The sequence below is a fragment of the Orbicella franksi genome, chromosome 6, assembly GCF_964199315.1.
Source record: "Orbicella franksi chromosome 6, jaOrbFran1.1, whole genome shotgun sequence".
Classification (NCBI taxonomy): domain Eukaryota; kingdom Metazoa; phylum Cnidaria; class Anthozoa; order Scleractinia; family Merulinidae; genus Orbicella; species Orbicella franksi.
Genome location: NC_138150.1, coordinates 32102403 through 32117602, shown reverse-complemented (window position 1 = coordinate 32117602; position 15200 = coordinate 32102403). Strand labels below are relative to the sequence as shown.

Below are 15200 nucleotides of genomic sequence, written 5' to 3'. Positions count from 1 at the left end.
GGAAATAGCCTCTCGGGCGGTGTAAATTTTGTATCAACTGTTTAGTCGCCGAGTCATATTTCTTTTGTTTTTGTTTTGAAGGGCGATATTGATTTTAAATGCAGATGGCAAAACTTTTCAACTTAAATAATTCCTTGCCTAAAATGCGAAAATGGGAAAAGCAAAACAACCTGCCCACAAGTCGATCAGTCCTCGAAAAACGTCAAGTTTAATTCATTTTCCGTTAAATTGTCGTGGCCTTCAAACACTGAGATTAAAATAACTGAGCTAGCACGCAAAAAAAAAAAAAAATCGCAGATTTTGGTCATGAATAGGGTAAGGGTTTTGGGAAGTGGGCCACACCCCCCCGCCCAACCTTTCGGAGAGTACCCCCGGATGTCCATTGACACTGCAATGAAAATGGAAGAAAATTTGAACATCCTTCAATTCCACGTCATTTCTTTTATTTTTTTACATATATTTCACGGCGTATTCTTTGATTGGAAAACCGGTTAAAGGAGCTTACAGTCACGGTATTTTGAGTTAGCTTGGCCAGGTACAAAATTACCTTTAAATTGAAGGAATTCTGAAAATAGTAGTTTAACAAGAGAGAAAAACACCAAAGAGATAATAAAAAACCATGAAGGGACACGGATGATTAAGGATGGAGAAGATTAACACGAATTACAAACGACAAAGTTGAAAAATTTAGGATGCGCTAACTGTGACATAGTACAACTGAGCTCAAGATGCCCTCTTGCATGAGCACGCGCCACGCAAAACCTAACTTTTAAAGTTTGACTTTCGGGAACGAAAATTTTGGACAGTGAATCTATCATTTGACATTCTAGTAAGTAGTAAGTCTGTTTGTATGTAGTATGTCCGTATATTTTAACTTTTCATTTGCGTTTGGACTCCTCCAAGTACGAGGTCGCCAAAGAATTGAAAACTCATAAAATATGTCTGAGTTTTTCAGCGTGAGTTCAAGATGACTAGGTAATGGTCGTGTTCCTTTTTTTCGTAAAAGTGTACCTAGACATTGCAAAAAAGGACCTGGCCAATATCAAGGCTCTTTAGCCAAACAAGCAAGCTTGGCCAATAAAGGATTTATTTCCTGGCATGCAGAACACAGCGAATGATTCCGCGTGTGTCGGACTTCGTCTTGCCGCTCGAGTATCCAATCAGAACGCAAGATTTGATTTATCATGCCCACTGGATCGAAGGACTAGCCATATAATAAACTGCAACGATGTACACTCTGATAAGATATGCGTAATCAATTTCTTATTGTCAAAGAACATAACATATCCACATGTTAATTCATAGCGTGACGTGTTGTTTACCGTATCTACAGATCACGCTTTACTTGGCCACGTTATCGATGTTTGTACCGGAAACAATTTGGTGTGTGGATTACAGTGTTTGAGAAATGACAGGTGCCGATCATACAACTGTTTCGATGCAGAGAACCAAAGTACAGAAATCTGTCATTTAAACAATGAAACACAAACATCCAGACCTGAAGATTTCAAGGGAAACCAGAGGACAACTTACTTTGAATTAATGCAGGTTTACATGATCTTAATGTTGCTGAAAATGAAATGAACAAAATAGTATAGTGAAAACATTAACTCCATTTATCGTCTTCTCATGAACTACATGTTCAGGTCTTCCCATTTTGCCCGATCCTAGGTTTTTGATGGCGTTTCATCGATCGATCCATCGTGTCTGCCGCAGGTCTTGTTCAGCTGTCCTCCTCCAGTAATTTCTAGGCCTTCCTCGCTCTCTCTTCCCTTGCGTGTTTGCAAAACACGAAGAAAGTTAAAGGGCAACCTTGGCTTGTTCTCCATAAAATATTATCATGATTCGTCATCGAGATCAAGCGAATCGCAGACACATCTTTTGTTTTCTGTTGTGTCCAGGCTTTCGACACAATCAATAATATAACGCCTTATTCCCCATGGGATGTCACGCGTGCTACACTGGTTTAAAATGCTCTTCCAAAACTATATTTCGCAATTTTTTTATTGTTATTAACATTACATTATTTACTATTTTTGCCAGATTGCTTACTGGAATTTTGTTTGTGTAAACGATGGGAGATGGAGCTCACATCAGAATTACTGCAAGTGTAGGCCTGGTTACAAGGGGATCACGTGCAGCACCAGTAAGTTAGTGTTCACTGGAACATTGCAATGTAACTTGTATCATAATAAGTGAATAAAGATGCTGAATTTCACTTTCCACCATCTTTATTCACTTATCACACTCACGATGACTTCGACAGTGCTGATCCTAGCAGCATGCAGGACGCCTGTCACATATGAACTCAGTTAAATGCTCTCCATGTTCTCGTAGCTCAGTGGATAGAGCGCCCTTCCAGTGTTCGGGAGGTCCTGTCGGGGACTCAGAGTTTTTCTTTGTTGCACGCTCTTGTCATGTTGGTCAGCCACTTTTCACATAACATGTATCATGTATAAATGTAGGTTTGCAGCCTAACTTTGGTTGCTTGAAGTCGATTAGTTATTCGGGATTAAACTTTATCGCAGTATTTCAGTTTCTCCTGAGATTAATGCTGGTTTTCATTCTATTGCATGTTTAGTGAAGGGCAGAGACAACAACAACAGCAGCAACAATATGCGCTTTTCCTGGATTAGGTTATTCTTAATTTGAAAAACCGGACCCTGCTCTCCCAATGGGAACGGTTTTGAAGCAAAACGAGCACAACTATGTTTGGGTAACAAGCACAAATGGCACTGATTGTTTTCCATACTCAGATGACATAATCGTCTCACAGAACTTAAGCTAAGGAGTTAAGGCTATGAAAAGTAAAGCCAGTCTCTGTATTATATCACACAAAGAAACAGTAAAGACCGAGATGCGCTAACAAATAAACTGCGTTCTTATGTCAATTTCTAGAGAAACTCGGTTTTTCTTCTTCATTTCCTGGGCATTCCTGTAAGGATATCCGGGATTCTGGAAATTCGGATGGAGACGGGGAATACTGGATCGACCCTGCAAAGGATGGAAACCCTTTGAAAGTCTACTGTAACATGACAGCTGATGGAGGTAAAATAACGAAAATATGCCAACTACCTAGTGACGGATCTGAAAACTACGTTAAAATCAAGGATCTCTCTTAGGGAGGTGATTGCCTAAAAATAACTTACCCTATCGGTTTAAAAATGCGGTAATGCTCAAGTCCATTGGTCTGATTTCAGGAGGCTGGCTTCTCGTCGTCAATTTGTTAATGAACAGTTCTTCTCCACCTCCTAGCTGGACCCCTGAGGCATCATACCGCGGAATCAGTAATTATCACAACAACAGAATGGGCATCACAACCAGCGCCATGAATCAACTGAGAGCACACTTGAATTTCACTCAGATCCGATTCCACTGCAGTAAACAACAGGGGACGTACGTTCCACGTGACCACTGTTGCTAACAGCACTGGTGAAGCTGTGGTCCAGTACTTCAGCGGCCAGACTGACGTGCTTCCCTCCTCATGTAATTCGTATCAAAGACTAGAAGGCGATAACTCTCAGTTGGCCATGCACTGTGATAAGTGGGGAAATGACGGCTCACACCACGTTGGAAAGTGGGGACACTACAGGAAACACAGAGAGAACAGGATGTACGACCACGCGGCATTTATTGCTCACGAGAATCATTGGGTTGTCGATAACGGTATCTGGTTGTGTGATGATGTTGGAAGCGATTACAAACCGTTATCGTTGGGAGATTTCTGGAAAATCTACGTGCGCTAAAATGCAGACCATAGTCACAGAACTGTTGATTTCTAGTTTATATAGAGACATTTACCTGTTTTTTAGAAAGAAATAAAATCATATCGCTGCTTATGGATTGTTTAAAGCAAAATTTGGTGGAATATGACATCAGTAAGCATTTGTGTTCCAGCATTGCCTTTTTGCACCAAGGATGACTTGTTTTGAAATCAGAGCAAAATTTTGTCATGGCTAAATCATAGACTCCCTTTCCGGCCTGCAAAAATAATGCAGTCGATGGTGACGAGTTCCACTGGTGTGAGTTAATTCGTTCAGACACTTATGTTAGCAAATGGTCTATTCAACAGCCATGGTGCAAAATTTGAGCCCGCGCTCCAGTGATCATGAAGATCGGGTAGAAGATAACTCCTCTAGATAAGTCTATTTGACGATTGTATCAACGGAGTTGATCAAACTGTCCAATATTTCGGATTAGGCAGAAGTAACATTCATTAGGAGTCTTAAAAGCGAGAAAAACGAAAAGCTCGGTCAACGTCGTACCCAATCACAACATGTGTCTCAAGAGCCACCTTTAACTCTAGATCTTGGCAAGTCCCCGCTGGCGAAGAGGGACAGGGGGCTCTGAGGACGAAAAAATAAATAATAATAACAGCGTACATGATTAGATTAAAAAATGTTTCTCATGGTTACATTAGCTTCTCTCATTCTTTGCTCACAATTCGTTTTTCTTTGTGCTTGCGGATCGTCCCCTTCTGCCAATTCATGTTCACTTCTTAGTCTGCATTTAAAAAATGCATGCATTCCCAAAATGTAAAAGTCACTGCATGAAATGTAAAATATTTTCATTAAAGTCGGGAAAATTTCAAATTTGAAAACTACGCCTGTCAAAAGTCAGCTGCCATATATGGAGACATTATCATGGCTAAATTTATTCTAGTGTCATATCAGTTGAACCTGTTTTCCACAAGCCTTGCTCATCCAAATTCGACAATACAATTGAATTCGCAAAGTTAAGCCCTCCTCCCCACTCAGCTCCCAAATGTAAGGTCCCCAAAAGTAATGCTTATTCCTTTACGCTTCTGTCAAAAGTCGTAAGACTCAAAATTAAGAAGCGGCCTCTTCTACCACATCATCAGACATATGTGTTAACTTACAGAAGCAAAGTTCCGAGTTCGTGCTTGAATAACAAGAGAACATGGATGATAAGTGACACGAAAAAGTGGCAATGATGGAAAAAACACGATAGTAATTAAACTTTCAGTTTTGAATGTAAATGAAACAATAGTGTTAAAAAAACCCAATCTCCTCCGTTCGCCTCTGGCCACACTGATGGAGGCGAACTCTCACAATAAAGTCATCCCTACGCGTTAAACATGTTTTCGTTTCAAGGGTAGAAGCCTAAGGAACGAACATTTATATAACGTGGCAATGCGAACTTGGCTCCTGTCAGCAGCATTTACTTTAAAGAAAACAAGTAAACAAAAACTGAAACACAAGGCTCGATTTGATTAAAACTGAAATATAAACCGTGTAGCTATCCGCTTTACATGTTAGTTGACGTCAACCTACAGGACATTATCCAAAATTAGACCTGTTTTTCTTTTTTTTTTTTTCTACGCATTCGTTAAAAGCCTTCCAGAGTTAGCAAACAGAGATTCCCATGGTTTTGTAATCATTTCTTAATTCGACATTGCCTCTATCTACAGGGTGAAGATGAAAGACGATAATTTATATGTCTAACTTTTAAACACCTGTCGCGGCACTTTCTAATTTAGATAAGTATGGTACTTTGCATAACATTAGCGAGTTGAGATATTAAAAAAATACTTAATTTTTCCCCGAAGCTCACGGTTTTCCTTTGATGATCTTAGTTTGTGGATCATGTCTTGTTGTTTTGAAACTGTCTTGAAGGTAAGTTACATTCCTTCATCTGCATGGCAAACAGTCTCTTCGCTTTGATGTAAAACGTTTTTTTCATATCAATGTTGGGGCTCAAGTCGAAACGTCATAAGGATTGAGTGAAATACAAAATATTTTGCTAATATTTGGTTGTAACTATTTCTTTTTTTCCAAATGTTTTTCGGGCTTTCGAATTTCTAATGAAAAAGGCAAATATACATACAATTAGAAGGCTACCTAAGCACTCCACCATAATTGGATGACCGCCAAGGAAACCCAAAACGCCGTTTGGTTTTTAAAGAGTTAATGTATTTCAAGACTCTAACTCGCTTTCTTTGCGCAATGAAAAAATTTCCCTTGAAATAGAAGGAAACTTCAGTATATCCACAAACTAAGGAAATCAAGTATAGCCACGAACAAAGAAGATTGATTCAAATTTGTCGCTATCTGTGAAATAAATGAAACTTCTTTAATATTCAGACTAAACCAGCGCCTTCATCTCAGCAGTGACATGGACGTGCGCCTGTAAATTGAAAAATTTGAATGCGGCTTCTTGGAATATCACCTTGCATTAAGAGTTTATTAAAACAGATGTAATGGTAGCTCTTAAGTGGCTCGATCGAGTTTGTGTGTAACGATACTGCTTAACTTTGAACAGCTTAGAGCACTATCATAGTCAATCCAATAGGAACACGAACATTCAATAACGCCTAGGTTTTGGACTAAGGATGAACGTTTGAAATTTTCGAATTCTTTAAGATGGCTCGATCAGAGTTTTGAGTTCAGATACTTTTGAACTTTGAGCAACTAGAGAACCACCCAAATCAATCTAACAGAAAATCGAACGCTAACAGTTTACTAGAGATAGGTGAAAGTTCCAGATGAAGTACGTTTTAACAAGCTCTAAGATCTTGACAGGGATCTCCTAAAAATCTGCTGTATCATCTACAAGGGTCATACACGGACAGTGTGTCTTGAAAAAAATGACCCCGATTGTCACAAAGATGCAGATCCACCTTTGTACAATTTGCGATGGATAGTAGAAACAGTTATCCAGCAAGCCAAAAATTACATGTTATCTACGACAATTACAGAAGTAGAAAAAGTTCTTGAAGGACTATCTTTCGAGATTTTTCCAGTGGTGAAACACTTTTAGACGTCGACAAATTTGCATCGTTCATCCGGTCACTCAAGTGTACGCCAGAGTACTTAGGTTTGATAGCTTTAGCCCTTTGGAAGTGACTCCTCAAGACTGAACACGATTAAAACCTCCCTAGTAAATTATTACTGCAAGTGTTGAGGACATTTGTTTGGCTGTATGTCTAAGCAAGCTGCTTTCTTCGAGCATATCATCGAAAATTAACATATGGCCTTGCATTGATGGCTGTGAAGATTAATTTTATACTTATTATCTTTTGTTAATCCCATCATTTCCATTTCATTCGGGTACGTAAGAAATGTGATCAACTATTTCATTTCATTTTTTTTTATGCTCCAGATACACTTTCATATCTTACTGACTTTCTAAGGATCCACAAAAATGTGCCCGCTAGCACTTTTTGCATTTTGCCTGATTTCCCGGATGGATCTACGTGTCACCGCTGACCAACAGTGCAAACCGGCTGAGGCGTCGGTGAATGGCAAAGCTCTCAAAGGTCACGCTTTTAAAACATCAGTAATTCGATCTCTGTTTGAGTGTCAAGTTCTTTGTGAAAGCGAACTCAAGTGCCAAAGCTACAACTACTTCATACCGAGCAAAACCTGCGAGCTGAATGACAGGACTAAAGAGGCAAGGCCATATAGTTTTGTCCCGGGTGAAAACAGCGTCTATGTGAAAAGCTGGCCCAATAGAGGTATGACAATGAAGACACGAGAAGGGAAGGAAGAAAAGGTCGATACAAATCGTAGCTAATGCACAACAAAATTTATTATCACTGATTCATTGGAACAATAGAAAGAGGTGACTGTTACTGTAGAGAGTTTATTATGATTATCACACTGGTAAAAGTTAAAACCACCCTGAGCCAGAACTCAGACATATCCACTGCAAAAATTGTGGTGTTTGCTTTTTGACTTAGGACAAAAGACGCTGACGTCTTGCAATAGCCTTCTGACATAAGTCATCACTCCTGCCCTCGATTTTGCGAGTGATCCATCTTAAGTTACCCCGGCCATTTTGCTAGGACTCGATCACCTGGGTGATACGGACAATGTTGGTACCGATGCTATTTATTTGCATACATTTTACAGAAAACCAGAAATTGTTTAGTAACACTTGGCTTTTGCGCCATAGTTCCCCTTGGTTCCATTCCTGAACTGCCCGCTGAAACATGCAAAGAGATCAAGGAGAGTGAAGGAGGACGAGCGGTCAGCGGCAAATACTGGTTTGATTCACTTGTGCCTCAGGAGGTTGTTCTTGCGCATTGTGACATGAGGACGGAAGGTCAGTTAAATCATAAAACTTACAGCTGTAAAAATTAAACTTTTACAATGAAGTAGCCATAAATGGTTCGCGAAATGAACGGCCATCAGCCATAACGGCCGCCTTCAGATATGATTGTACAAAATGTCGGTGCCTCAGAATGGCATGGTAGGAAACTACAGAGATTGCCCGAGGAAGAAAAACAACTTAGAGGGAAAAATGTCAGTACAAAATGTGGAATATAGACTTGTGACTATAGAATCGATTTCACATTTCTGACTTTCCTGACGTAAATGTAAATTTAATGGGACAGCGTCAGGCAGCTGGTGCCTCAAGTTTTGATAAATGTGACTGGAGCTTTCTATAAGCTTGCCTAATTATCTTGCAGTAGAAAAAGAACACAACGCTTAAAGGGATAAAAGCAAATTATGAAATATCAACCAAAAAGAAAAAAAAATGATGTCCAAAAGAATCAGAATTTTGATTTCTTAGAACTGTCACAAAATCATCAAGTTTTATGGACTGCAATGCAAGTTGTTCTATTTTGCCCTGTGGAATTTTTCCTTTTATCTAAGCTATTTGTAAAATTTAGCGGCATTTAACAATATATTAGGGAAATTAGGCAAGAAAACGTTCGATAATTATAACACTATTCGTTGGAGCCTTATTCACAACTTGCATTTTGTGAACTCTAAGGGCCATGGTTGAAAATCATGCAATTCGATTCCATTATGACTCAGCAAATACATTTCTTGGAAAAAGCAAGTTTTTTGATTGACATCTAGGTGAGACATTTATAGAACTTCTTAAATTTTACTATTAGGGTTTTATTACATAAACTGCGGTGTTTGAAAAAAGGATTTCAGCCCTAAAAAAAGTCGAAATTAAACACGTATAAAATTACGATAATTTTTCACTTTGATAATATCGATGATGTGATGATTGATACCATGCTTGACCCTTTAACTGAGCTTAAATTTGTTAACCGCGCGGCCATGGGCCGAGCGCGGTTCTAGGTTTACCCGTGGTTTATTATTTTGTTTTAAATTTTTTTTGTCGGTGACCAGACGCAGACCTCCGCTCGGCCAAACTTTGAGTCACGCAACGTGTGATGTTTTTCCGCCAGAAGCTGTTAAAACATAAACACACGGACAATTTTACGGATATTGTTTCCTTTTTTGTGGGTAAAATATATTTTCTTTTCGCTTTATCAAAGCGTTGGATTTAAAGGGAATAATAAATACGCTGAGAAAAGGTATTACGTCAGCCATGGAATGCGCTGACGTTGCAGCTTTCACTTTCGCTACATGACAAATAAGATCGTGTTTACTTTGCAAGTTTATTTCGGCAGAAGCGACGGTCATTAATTTATTTGTAATTTTGCGAGTATTTCTTGCGGTTTTAGGCAAATGAAGTAAATCCTTTGACTGTTTCATCGCAGCGAGTTCATAGATCGGAAAGAAAATTAAATATTTGCAAGCCAAGCAAAGAACGTGTCAGAACGTGCAAAGATTACGTCATTGATAGGGAAATAACCACCGTACTAAAGATAGCCGTAGATAACGCAATTCTTGAATTATGTGACTCGTGTGACTTCTTTGCTAACCCTTAACTCAAGGGAAAAAAACAATTAAATTTAATCGTGACTTTAAAAAAAGAAAGCGGTTTGTAATAGTGTTCGTATCTTCATGCCCATACATATCCCGAAGAAACTTCCAGATTAAGACTATTACGCCATCGGAGATGTCACAACGGTACGACTGATGGTGCGATAATAGAGTTTATGTTGATCAAGTGCTGTGATGTCTACAGTAATCAATGAATCATCAAAGATTGCTTTGGAATATGCACTGCGTTGCGACTGTAGTACTAAGAAAACAGTTAAATTTTAAAAGCGCGGTTATAAGATCTAACAGATCTTCTTGTTGGTGCATGATCGAAACATAAATGCCTCCGGACATTTTTTGGAGAATTTTCGGAAAATAGAAATCGTCAAAAAGTCGTTATTAGTATGTTCATATTATAATATAATAAACAAAATAATACATGTTGATTGTAGATATGAAATGTCTCTTCTCGTTTGCAACATTATATCTCAGTAGTTTGCTCCGCTCACTGGTGTTATATCGAGTTAAGATAAGATAGGATAAGAATCTTTATTTAAGTGATAAACACTGGAATATAGATTCCATATCTACCCGCACCCACGTATTATTCTCTGTATATTTTCCCTTCAGACATCGACGAATGCAGTGCTAACGTCCAGCTGTGTGACCTCAATGCCAAATGTATCAACACTCGCGGGTCTTACAATTGTTTGTGTCATGCTGGGTTTACTGGAGATGGTAAAAACTGCACAGGTAGGTAGGAACACGCGGGCGCTGTAAATAAATAAACACCACATTCTTTCAATACTCCTTTGTTGATACCGTCAGTTCATAGTACTCTTGAGAAGCTTGAAATAAAGTGAACTTTAAGAGCCATTTTCTGTTGCTATCCTTTGCTATCCTACGACTTTGAAGAGTCTTATGAGTCTTAAGTGCTGATATAGATCCGACTTTTAAAGTGCAAGTTCAGTTGGAAGGCATCGTAAAGTTCGAACTTAAAGACGAACTTTGGTCCAATATAAGCAACTAAGACTCTTAAAGTTCGAACTTTTAAGGCTCTTAAAGTTCGAACTTTTAAAAGTCTTAAAGTTCGATCTTTTAGGACTCTTAAAGTTCGATCTTTTAAGACTCTTAAAATTCGAACTTTTAAAAGTCTTAAAGTTTGAACTTTAGCAGTCCTAAAAGTTCGAACTTTAAGAGGCTAACAAGTTCGAACCTTTACGAATTATTAGGGAAGTTGGAACTTTTAGGTTTAAGTGAAATAGTTTGGACAACAGAGTTATATAGGGCATCTGAACAGTAATTAAAACAGTTTAAATTGTTGTTATTATGTAAGGCACTTTAAAGTAATTTTAATATGTATTTTTAGGTAAGGGACTTTTAATTGTCCAGCTGCTGATATTGATATTGATCCCAACAAATCACTAAATCTCGGGGGCTTTATTTACAGTATTTATCTGCCGTGCTATTAAGTCACGTTTCATCAAAATAATTTTAGCGGTTAATTGCTTCGACTATCCTGTTGGTGTCTCCTCACCTGACATAATTCCTGATAACCAGATGACAGCTTCTTCACACGCCACTAATAATCGCAGCAGTTTCAGTTACAACGGACGTCTGAACGATACCAGAGGTGACGGTTGGTGCTCTGCAGTCCCTAACAGCGACAACGACTGGCTGCAAATCGACTTTAAAAGAATAATCCAAGTTTGCGCTGTTGCTTCCCAGGGGGACGTAAGTGGTTATGTATGGGTTACTGATTTCAAGTTGTCGTATTCATCTGACGGAAAAAATTGGACAACTTACAAAGATGCGAATGATACAGATCAGGTAACGTTTAGACATTTTATCAGTGACCATGGAATGTAAACAGTAGTTAATAATGGTCTGAAGACTTGCCAGTGTGGATTTAGCGCGGCGAGCTCGAGGTTCAAACAGAACAACCATGAAGGTCGATATTCCCCGAGAATGGCCCCTAGTTATCATGGAAAATAAGAATTTATGGCGTGGAAAATGCGGCAGAAATCTATCCAGTCCCTTATTAAATCTCCCAACCGGCAAAATTGTACGTCAAAATTAGCTGCACATTATACCCACCACTGAACGGTTAGGTATGGTCGTTAGGCCCAATCTACATTAGGTTACAACGGGTGGTTGACCTTGGGTTTCCCAGTTGGCACGACTTCTGCTGGGGATAAAATTTTCAAAGGTTTACTGCTGATCCTTTGGAAGGCCTTACATCACAGCTGTTGAATTTGATTCCAAACTTTCTTCTTTGCTGCTACTCGCTAAGGTAAAGTAATGTTCGGCTTCGTTTGGTGTAAAACAGACAATACATCTAGAAAGGATAAGGACAACCGGGTTGCGTTACGCGATTTGATTTGCATAAAAGACCATTCTTGAACCAATGAGCTACTTTAACATTTGATTTAATCCTTTTTTGAGGATGATAGACACAAACGTCTTTTCTTGAGTCTTTGCTTCTCGAAACAGAAATAAAGTCTTCGGAGAAGTGATTTGCGGTCATTTCCCGCATATGCAGGTTATTGACAATGTGGTTGACTTGGTTTTTGAATTTCCAATTAGCTAAGGAAGCAATGTGCTACTATCGATATAGATAGCCAGCTCTGAGGGGCGCATGCTCAAGGTTATATTTGGGTTGCATTTTAAGGTATTTCACAGGGAAGGTAACAGTACCACTATTGACCAACACAAGTTACCAACTCCCGTGCCTGCAAGATACATCCGTTTTCACCCCACCAATAGTCATTACTGGAACTGCCTTAGAGTGGAGGTGTACAGCAATCATTACTCAGGTACATAGCAAATTGCCTGCTTGCGGAGATTATTTGCAGTCTTTAAGTTCAATTAGGTTATGTAGGACTATTCTGTAGGAAAAGAATGGGTCGCTTAGGACTTCATGTAGTTTTGGTGTCACTTGCAGTAGCAACAAAAACAACAACAACAGCAACAATTTTTTTTTACATGGTTTGGTAAGGGGCGTGCGTTATGAATAGTTGTCATTACATTCTTCTATGTTGCTTGTTCGACAAGGGCAAAAATCTCGTGGATGAAAACGACGTTGTCAACATGTGCATATCTTGTTATACAAAGTTAGGTAATGTGTGAGCAACAAGCCTGCCTCTTTGTTATCAGTTGCTGTCAAATGTTGTCTTCGAAATACAGGCCACAAACGTTATTCCCGCTGAAACACTCTTTATAATTTCTTCAACGAAGCGTGCCAAAATAAAAAGATAATTGCCTGCTTACGTCGTTCTTTTCCTGTATTTTGTAGAATGCCAAGGCTACCAAAATCTGACCAGTTCTCACAGAAAAACCACGTACGTTCCTGTTGATGCAGCAGACTTTTATTGTGACCAGTCGCTCGGTCCTGGCTGGTTCCGTTTCCAAGGCGACGCTGGAACTAAAATGCCCACCTCGTGTGTTTCTGAAAACCATTGTGGAGCAAACGCTCCAGGATGGTTGAATGGCCCTCATCCTACAGTAGCTGAAGGTCCGGTCTCCAAACAAGTCTGCTTCACCTGGTCATCAAACTGCTGTCAATTTGCCACCAACATTCAAGTCAGAAACTGTGGTTCTTACTATGTCTACTTCATCAGTGGAACACCACCGCACAATCCATGTTATCTTGTCTATTGTGGCACTAATTAAAACGTTTACTAGAGTTTAATTTTCGCAAATACTTTCGCAGACAAAAAAACTCGCAACAGAGCTAAGGTTTATCATTAGCTGATGCCTTCTTCAGAGAATTCTTCAGACTGAATTGTAGTTGTGTAGAACGGAGTCCGATCCTGTCCCTGAGAGCACTTTTTTTTAATTTCAGCAGTTCTAGGTTATAATTTTTTGAAGGCAAAGCCGTTTTTATTTGTCCAGGTCAACAAATGAAACTTCTTCCAATTAATAGGAATAGAACTTTAAAAATGGCAGCGAGGGCCATTTCATGTTGGCGCCACGCATTGGAGAGGATAATACTTAAGATAAGATGAGATGAGATAAGATAAGATAACATAAGATAACATAAGATAAGATAACTTTATTTATACACGGTTTTTCCAATATTCAACAAAGTTACTGGACTATCTACCTATCTGCCTACTTACAATAAAAATTAAAATAAAAACCTGCTTTTTATGGAGGCCGTGTCTAAAACTTTACTTAAAATTAAGATATTACTTTAAACAGAGGCGACTTAATTTAGATTTTAAATCGGTTAGTGAACATGCTTGTCTCAGGTCTGTAGGTAAGTTGTTCCACAACTGAGCTCTGCCGTACGAAAAACTTCTCTTAAGATAATCAGTTCGAAGTTGTGGAAGAACTAATTTGTTTTCGGTATTCCTTAAACGATACGCATTTACGTTGTCACGATATACGAATCTTGATCTCAGATAATCAGGTGTCATACCATTCAATGTTTTATACATTAGGATAGACTTCCGTCCCAATCTTTGATAGTAGTAGTAGTAGTAGCTTTAAGACACCTGGGACATTTTTCATGTGATACAAGGGTAGTGAAAAAGGTTTTGAGGAGTTTGTATTTTGCGTGATACAGCCGAAAATACTACAACAATCATTATATTAAGTTACAAATAATCATTAAGCGTATTTAATTTAGTTGGAACACGTGGGCTGTTTTGATTATAACAGGTAGTTATAAAGCATAATGAGTTCAAATAAAACTCTGAAGTTTTTGTTTGTGCACAGTACGTTTCAGTTAATGACTATAATCACTTTAATTTCGAGCAAACGAAAACAAAATCTGTATTCTCCTCGCCTTGAGAATCACCCTGGTGCATCGAGGGATATTTTAATTCTCAAATCGATGTTTCTGTCCTTACGACTTGAGTTATCACAGCAATCTTCATTCATACATTGCGCTGACAAAATCCTCGAATCAGAGGACTGAAACTACTCACATAAGAGCAGGCCCCAAACTGACCAAAGTGGCTAATCGCTAAGGGTTTGGGACTGCAAACAGACAGATCCACAGAAAAGTTTAATGCTGTAAACTAAGCATCGAGGTACGCGACGGCAGTAGAACGATTTTGTGTATGATGCATGAATGAATGCATTTTAGACCTTAACTCTCTTTTTTTTCGTGATACAATCTCTTGGCAGGTTAGACACCCAATTTAGAAGTGCCCTGGATTTATGCAAGGACTTACTAGTAGTATAACAGAAGGCAGTCACTTTGATTTTTGCGGAGGAATAAAATCATCATAGTTCGTTGTCACTCTCTTATGAAAAAAAAAAGTAGATTTAATTAAATTTATTAAACAGATTCAATTAAACAGGTTCGTCCATGTCCTATTACTCGCCGCGCAATTAAGGAGGCCTTATACCCTCAGATATAAATTCTATTCAAAAAACCGTTCTTTCGAAACATGACGATTCAACATCCCTGGCAAATTGCAAATCGTATATTGAAACGATTTTGCTCTAATCACTCTTTGATTTACTTTTAAATTAAGAAATCTACACAGGTAGCAATATTTCAATGATACAAACACCAATAGCAACGGTTTTTTA

General features: G+C 38.7%; 1 protein-coding gene and 1 pseudogene across 3 annotated transcripts; both read left to right on the top strand.

Moving 5' to 3' along the window:
* The first annotated feature begins 938 nt into the window (after positions 1–938).
* On the top strand, positions 939–5380 carry LOC145490626 (uncharacterized; annotated as a pseudogene). The gene is made up of 5 exons (XR_014049713.1): positions 939–956; positions 1306–1548; positions 2044–2146; positions 2899–3048; positions 3201–5380. The product of XR_014049713.1 is annotated as an uncharacterized LOC145490626 (transcript).
* Positions 5381–5390: 10 nt separating this feature from the next.
* Positions 5391–14297, top strand: LOC145491206 (uncharacterized). Of its 2 annotated transcripts, XM_081470357.1 has the most exons (7): positions 5391–5636; positions 7123–7477; positions 7918–8067; positions 10284–10406; positions 11152–11483; positions 12325–12469; positions 12949–14297. In XM_081470357.1, the coding sequence occupies exons 2-7, from the start codon at positions 7165–7167 to the stop codon at positions 13323–13325; spliced, it is 1440 nt and encodes a 479-aa protein (XP_081326483.1). In that variant the 5' UTR covers positions 5391–5636; positions 7123–7164; the 3' UTR covers positions 13326–14297. The 2 variants fall into 2 exon arrangements, with proteins under 2 accessions (XP_081326483.1, XP_081326484.1); XM_081470358.1 differs by lacking the exon at positions 5391–5636 and having other exon boundaries at positions 5960–7477.
* The last annotated feature ends 903 nt before the right edge of the window (positions 14298–15200 follow it).

Excerpts from the sequence above, each read along its gene's own strand:
- LOC145491206 (XM_081470357.1), top strand. The coding sequence starts at position 7,165 with ATGTGCCCGCTAGCACTTTTTGCATTTTGCCTGATTTCCCGGATGGAT. Across the intron at positions 7,478-7,917 it reads GAAAAGCTGGCCCAATAGAG|TTCCCCTTGGTTCCATTCCT; the intron begins GTATGACAATGA and ends TTTGCGCCATAG. Across the intron at positions 8,068-10,283 it reads TTGTGACATGAGGACGGAAG|ACATCGACGAATGCAGTGCT; the intron begins GTCAGTTAAATC and ends TTTTCCCTTCAG.